This window comes from Onychostruthus taczanowskii, unplaced genomic scaffold (genome assembly GCF_017590055.1).
Source record: "Onychostruthus taczanowskii isolate IOZ18803 unplaced genomic scaffold, ASM1759005v1 scaffold101, whole genome shotgun sequence".
NCBI lineage: Eukaryota > Metazoa > Chordata > Aves > Passeriformes > Passeridae > Onychostruthus > Onychostruthus taczanowskii.
Window position 1 is genome coordinate 2093764 of NW_024496638.1, and position 7012 is coordinate 2100775.

Sequence of the window (7012 nt, forward strand, 5' to 3'; positions counted from 1 at the left end):
TTGTCTGATGCTCTTACCTCACAAGCCAACAGCAAATAGCACCATAAAGGCAGAGAGCCCCCCATAGCCGCCTTCCTTCATGGCTGCACAGCACTGCAGTGGAGACATTGCCTGAAAATCACTTCAGGCTCCCAGGAGGGAGAAGGAGTGGTGGCGGTGTGTGGAAAGAAACAAAAGAACCTGGGCTTTTAATACCACATGTAATCTACATCTGGTAGATCAGATGAAGATGGCCTCTTGTTCATTCACTTTTTTTCCTAGGGTTACTCTTCTGAAAGTAGAGAGTATGTGAGATATTAAAGTCACAAATCAAATAGCATCCTGATTTATGTGCAGATCCAGTTATGAATGATGAATTAGCTTGCATTTTGTTGTACCTCTATTTGAATCCTGAGTTAAAAGTGCATTATTACACTTTAATACAAATCTCAGATGAATTACATTAAATTAGAAAATCACATTAATAAAGGACAAAGCCTGTTACTAAGAAAAATCAACTGCTCTTCATTAACCAAGAAGCTGTCCACACAGAAAGTGTAAAGGAAATAATTCTTAATCATTACCCTAAAAAAGCCATAACAAGGTCTTAAATAAATCCAGCTGAGAAACTAAAAGTCCACTGAAATTATTTTTGTGGATTAAAACCTGACACTAAACTAGAATCATAATCACAGCATTTTTGAGAAGAGATAACAAGTTGACTGAAAGAAAACATCTTGCAGTTTGGAGTTTGTCCAAATTTTTAGTGTAAATTACAGCATTTACACTATATACCAAATATATAATACCAAACTATTAGTATTAATAATAGTAAATTTCTATTATAACACTGAAACTACTCTATGTTGGTAACTCCTGTCACAGGGAAAAATTTGCAGAGTGGAATATGTATGGAAAATATGATGCAAGTATATATATATATATTTTTGGTCATCATGCTCCTCACAATATTCACATTATCCACGTCACTTTGTAATGAATCTCTTCCCTAAGCCAACCTTCTCCAATGACTTTCCTCCCTGATCCTCCAAGAGAGTTTAGACACGAACAATGACTAATAAACAGTTTCTAAGCACCTACAAGGGGTGTACACAGTCTAAGGAAGGTTTTCATCTGAGAAAACACAATACTCTTGGCATTGTCTTTTCTTATGAAAGAATGTTAATGGCATGCTGGAGACTGCCAGCAGTACCTCCCCAAGGTAAGGCAGTTTTCAAGGAGGAAAGGCTCTGTCCAAGCCACATCATTAAAAATGTAATGGTTATGGAGACCATATGTTTTCCTTGTTACAGACGTAGTCATTAAATTTTGTCTTTTCCAGTTATAAATTGATCTTGTAGGCAGGATGACAACTCAATGAAGAAAAGAAAATAGGCAGTTTTAGTCTTTTTTTTATACATATGTTCTAATAACAGCTTTTTAAAGAAGCATATAGCACAGTCAGGTTTTTTTGCCAGTTTCACATATTATAGGAACGAAATGCAGACCCACAAATTGAACAATGTTTTGCTAATGGCTCACCAAAAAAGAAAACCCTAGGTAATAAAAAACCAATTTCCCCAATGAACTGCAAGTAAAAATACATTTTAAAAGACAGAAAAATTACAGACTTTGAATCCACAGGCTTACTTTAGGAATAGTTGCTGTGAAATGCACACACAACACTTCAGTGTTAGCTGAAAATTTCTTTAATAGTCACAAAATTGACATTCAAGAAGCATGAGCAAGAAACTGGTAAAGAAACATGAAGACCATCTAAACAAGCAGCCACACCAATAGTAATAGACACATCCAACAGAATTTCCCCACAAAATACACATTTCCTAGACAAGATTATAACCAGAGCTCTGTAGCTCACAAGGTTGTTTCTAGTGACCTAGCCAGGTATATTTTTTGCTTATGAGGTTTACGTCTTGCCAAACTGCATCTGAGTACATGACAACCTAGAGGAGCAACAATTTAGCTTCAGACAATTCATACACCCCAGCTTGGCACACATAAGGTTTTTTAAAGGTTCACCAAGGTTTTGAAAGTTTCGCTCGACTTCTCTTTGTGATGATGGTCCCGGGTAAGTCAACCTGTGAAACTGAAAATTGCAGTTTTGAAATCCAGTTTGCACACTCTCCTCTGAATTCCTACCCATTAACTCGGCACAAGACAAGTACACTTTTCTTTCTTGAGCTTTTGTTAATGGTTTTGTGCATGCTCTGAGCTTCTTCTGTTCTGTGTGTATCAGTGGATGTGAGAATGTCCACACCAGAGCACTGCCTTCAAAAGTGAGCTACCTGGGGAGACGTGCAGGGGAGTCCCTTAGTGCCTTGCTTTGACTTCAATCCTCGAACGCTTTGAGTTGGAAGGGACCTTAAAAATCATCTCATTCCAATCCACCTGCCACGGGGAGAGACACCCTCCACTAGACCAGGTTGCTCGGGGCTCCATCTAGCCTGGCTTTGAAAGCTTTCAAGGATGGAGCATCCACACCTTCTCTGGGCAGCCTGTTCCCCTTGATGAAAAACTTAAGTGAGTTTTCGACCTGTCTATCCCCCCCCCCCCCCCCCCCCCCCAGAAAATAGTCTTTTGCTCTTCAGCATGATCAACTCTTTAATAAATTCAGAAATAATCCATGTTTTGAAAATCTTCAGAAAACTACAAAAGAACCCCACTGTCAGCTCAATTTTAGCTCGACCTTCTGCATTCTGAAAAAGAAAAAAGGATCTAGTACCAATATAGTATTTTAACATAAGAGAAGGACATAATGGGGATGACTACTGCTACAATAATCCTTTTAAAGCTCTCTGCTTAAAAGTAACTACCAAATTTTCAATGCTAAAAGGACCTTTACTATTTAAAATAGGCTGTATGAAGATCCAGAACCAGGGGATCTTCATACCTCCCAAACAAATAAGTTTTATCAAATAAAAAGCAAAAGAAAGACATTTATAAGATTGCAGAGAGTATTGCAATATAGTTTTAATAGTTTTTAAAGAAAAAAATTGAATTTAAAACTTTAAACTGCTGAATATCACTAAGCATTCAGTTCTTGCAGACAGCTCTACAAAAGCCATTTAATGTATCAGCTCTGACTCAAAAATTATATATTTAACATGTACATTTGCTTAGGTCAGCCAAAATTATGTAAAACAAACTCTAGTAGATTTAAATGTCCTAAAAGATTTTTGTATTGGCTTCATCAAATCTGCATAAGATTGAACATTTGTATTAAATGCATGAACTCATACATAGACCAGACTCGGATATCTTCATTTTCTCTTAGAAAGGACCATTTAAAGCCTTCCAAAATCAACGCTACTGAAACAAAATCAGAATTCTGCCATATTTAAAATAGAAAAATGTTTCTATTTTACTGAAACATAAAAAGTGTCAAGAGTTCATATAGGATATGAAACATTAGTATGGACTTGTTTCATTAGATGATAAATTACAGGGCACTGAGTGGAATGAGTTATACTATAAATACCCACACATCTCCTGCTTTGAAAAGTAAGCATTCTGCAAACATTTACTCTTTTGGTATGCTGCATGCATTGCAATAGTTTCAGCTTGACCAAACATTTGCTACTGCACATAGAATAGTCAAGCTGCTTCAAGGATATTCAAGAAGCTGTCTCTTATGCTACTACTGCTTTTCTATTAGGATTTGAATACTGCTCTCATATACATAAAAAACAGCACAGTCATGCCATTTTTGTTTATTTACGGATGTTACAACAAACCATTTGATTCTATAACAAACACTGATGTTTATTTCATGTTACAAGAAATGACTCAAAGTGGGTAAAACACAGACTTAAACTTCCTTTAAGAAGCCTCTAGGCACTAATGGAACTGCATGACATCTTCGGGGGAGACACCAGTCAGGCACTTCTGGAGCTTGGTCCAGCCCAGAAACGCTATTATGTTTTGCCAAGACAGTGAGCACACAAGAATCCATGACTCAGCTCACTCTTCTGGTGTGCCATCCATCTCTAGAGGCAAGGAAAGAATCAAAAACAAATTAATTTTTAAGAGCTGGAACTTGTCAAATAGTTTCTAACTTGAGAACAGAAAAATAACACTGAGTGGTTCCACCACAGTCAACCAATAAAACGTTTCCTTTTTTTTTTTTTTTCCAGCCAATCTTTAAAGGTACTGAGGACTAAAAAACGCAAAATGACATCTAAAGTATCTTGCCAGGAGGCTACATTTCACTGCCTTCAGCAAAATGAGCCCTCTGGTTCTGTGAGCACCTACCTTCATGAGACTTTCCTGGTGTCTTCAGCACTTTAGTCCAAGCTGATTTATGTTGACCCAGTGCACTGCTGAGTAACTCACCCACTGAATGGTTTGCAGACTGAAGTACAACTAAATGGGAGCAGGGTTAACAAGAACAGACCTCAGAAGTACATCAGCTTCTCTTCCAGGGATGCTTAAAAAAGCTTAAAAACTCAAAAAAAGTCTGCCCCGCAAGGACTTTTGTATTGTTGCTTTTAATGAAACTTGATTACCTCAGAGTCTGTAAATTTTTATTTGTTTTTACTAAAAAGCAAGTTATTTCACTTGGCAGGAACTACAAACTTTCAATGTTTTGCTGAAAAGACACATTTCAACAGAATGTTTTAAAATCAAGAGCATCTCGGAAAGTAATAACAAAAATGTACTTTAACATTGTTTTCAAATATTTATTACAACAACCTATAAACTCATTTCATCCCAACAGGTATTCTGCCTGCAGTATCTGTAACCTAATAGCCACATTACCCAAAATTGTCAGTTAAATAGCAATGAGTCTAAAAACCCCACCCTCTTTCCCACCAGGCACTTTTGCTATTGTCCAGGACCACAAAGTTATATTAATAACTTAGCTAGCAAAAGTACAAAGTCACCGACAAGAAAAGTCAAATGTGCTTGCACAGACAAAACCTTTTCATCTGCTTTAGAAACACGCTCCTGGCTCTCAAATCTGGGATCCAAAACTCTAATCAGCGCTAGGGCTAATTCTTTTTGCTATAAAAATCTCCACCAGCATTCTCAGGATCTGACATAAGCCTTTTTGGCTGCTTCTTAGGGTTATGATAGCTTAGAGTCACAGATAAGCAAGGCTGGAAGTACAAATCCTGCCAGAATAGTTCCCATCTTTCCAAACACAAAATGAAAATCACAGCTTTATGTAGTGGAACAACATTTAAGGAACATATAATACGTATCATTAGAAAGGAGGGCCAGAGGTTCACCCTGAAGGACTAACAACAAAAGCAATTTAAGTATTTGCTACACAGGAGTCTGGAAGGAGCTGGCCAGCACCTCACTTCAGCTACACTTAGGGCGGGTGACCCACAGCAGAGCAGGTGATACAAAAACAAACAACAGGGAATCAGACAGGAGAAAGCTTACTTCACTTTGCAATCAAAAATGGTATGTAACAGAGGGTAGATTTTTTTAATACGGGACATTAACTTAAACATACCTCGAACCTCCTGGTTTATAGAATTGGGCTATTTGTTTAGAAGGTAAAATAAATAAGGTTTTTTCCATGAAGAAGAACGTATTTTGGTTGAGTTACTATCCCTGGAAGCGTCCAAAAAAAAAAAAAAAAAGAGCAAAATGTGGCACTTCTCAACATGGTTTAGTGGGCGTGGTGGTATTCAGTCAAAGGCTGGACATCTCGGATGCCTTTTCCGAGCTTCCTAACTGCAGGCTTTGTCCAAGGAGGTGCTCCTTGCAGGCGGACGCCAGGGCCGTGCGTGCGGGGGGCCCGGCGGCGGGGCTGGGGGTGTCTGCCGAGGCTGCTGCGGGTCGGGCCCGGCCGCGGCGGCTCAGGCGCGGAGATAGTCGTTCTTGAGGCGGCTGAGGCGGGCGCCGTGGCTGCGCACCGTGAGCGCCAGCAGGTCGTACTTGTCGCGCAGCCCGCTGGAGACGTGGCGGGTCTCTCGGAGCAGGGCGCGGGCGTGCAGCAGCAGCCCCAGGAAGCTGTCGCCCAGGCGGGACTCCTCCCGGCCGCCCTGCTCCTGGCCCTGCCGGAATTTGCCCTCCAGCTCGCTCAGCGAGCGGTCCGAGCTGGAGTAGGCGTCGCTGATCTGGGCGGACTCGCGGCGCAGGTAGGCACCGTAGCTCTCCTCCCCGTCCAGGTCGTAGGAGATGCTCCTGCCGATGCCCTCCAGCACCCGGCCCGCGTCCTCCACCTGCCGCCCCAGCACCGTCAGCTCTTCGCGCAGGCTGAGCCCGCCGCCCGCCGCCGCCGCGCCGCACCGCCGCTGCTCGCTCACCCGGAACAGCAGCTGGCACCGCTCGGGGTCGTCGTTCTCCTCGTAGTCCCCATCGGGGACGAAGTAGTGGTGCAGGCTCCCGTTGGACATCTCGGGGTACAGCGGCCCCTCGAAGTACCCGCGGCAGAGGCTGCAGAGCCCGAGCAGCCACGCCAGGCGCAGAGGGAGCCGCATCATGCCGCGGCCGACTCGCAGCCTAGGGCCGCCCGTGCCGCATGGGGCTGCCCGTTGCCGGCCTCGGCTGCGCTGCGGGCCGCCCGGGCCGAGCACGGCAGCGCGGCCGGAGAGCTGGCGGCGNCAGGCAGGGCAGGGCCGGGCCGGGCCGCGCCGCCCCCGCCCCGGGCACCGGCCGCAGGGCCGCGAGCACCGCCCCGCGGGGCTGTCACACGGCAGGGAGGGAGACACGTACCCCTCTCGCCTCTCAGGGAACTCTCTTCAAAGAAAAGCCTTTAAACCTGAGCTGCTCGGCTCCGCTCTTCTTCCCGTTAGAAACGACTGCTTCGCTAAGAGCCTGGTGTGAACTGAGGCTCAAACGCACGGCTTGGGACAGAGGGACTGCTCCAAGTTGCTCAGGCCACGTAGTTTGTCATTGATAAAAAACTTGGACGGGAAAGTGATGCAGGATCAAGTATAAAGTGTAAAACAATAAACCTTGATAGGGTAAGATGGGAAAATGAAACACAGAATTTGCTCTTAAACAAGATATCTGATATGTTCAAGGAAAACCCCATTACGGTGCATCCTATGGG

General features: G+C 43.1%; 1 protein-coding gene across 1 annotated transcript; it reads right to left on the minus strand.

Moving 5' to 3' along the window:
- Positions 1-5665: 5665 nt before the first annotated feature.
- FIBIN (fin bud initiation factor homolog) lies at positions 5666-6554 on the minus strand. Its single transcript, XM_041412043.1, has one exon. The coding sequence runs from the start codon at positions 6438-6440 to the stop codon at positions 5814-5816; it is 627 nt and encodes a 208-aa protein (XP_041267977.1). The 5' UTR covers positions 6441-6554; the 3' UTR covers positions 5666-5813.
- Between the last annotated feature and the right edge of the window lie 458 nt (positions 6555-7012).

Bases quoted from the DNA above. Each gene is read 5' to 3' on its own strand.
- FIBIN (XM_041412043.1), bottom strand. From the start codon at position 6,440: ATGATGCGGCTCCCTCTGCGCCTGGCGTGGCTGCTCGGGCTCTGCAGC.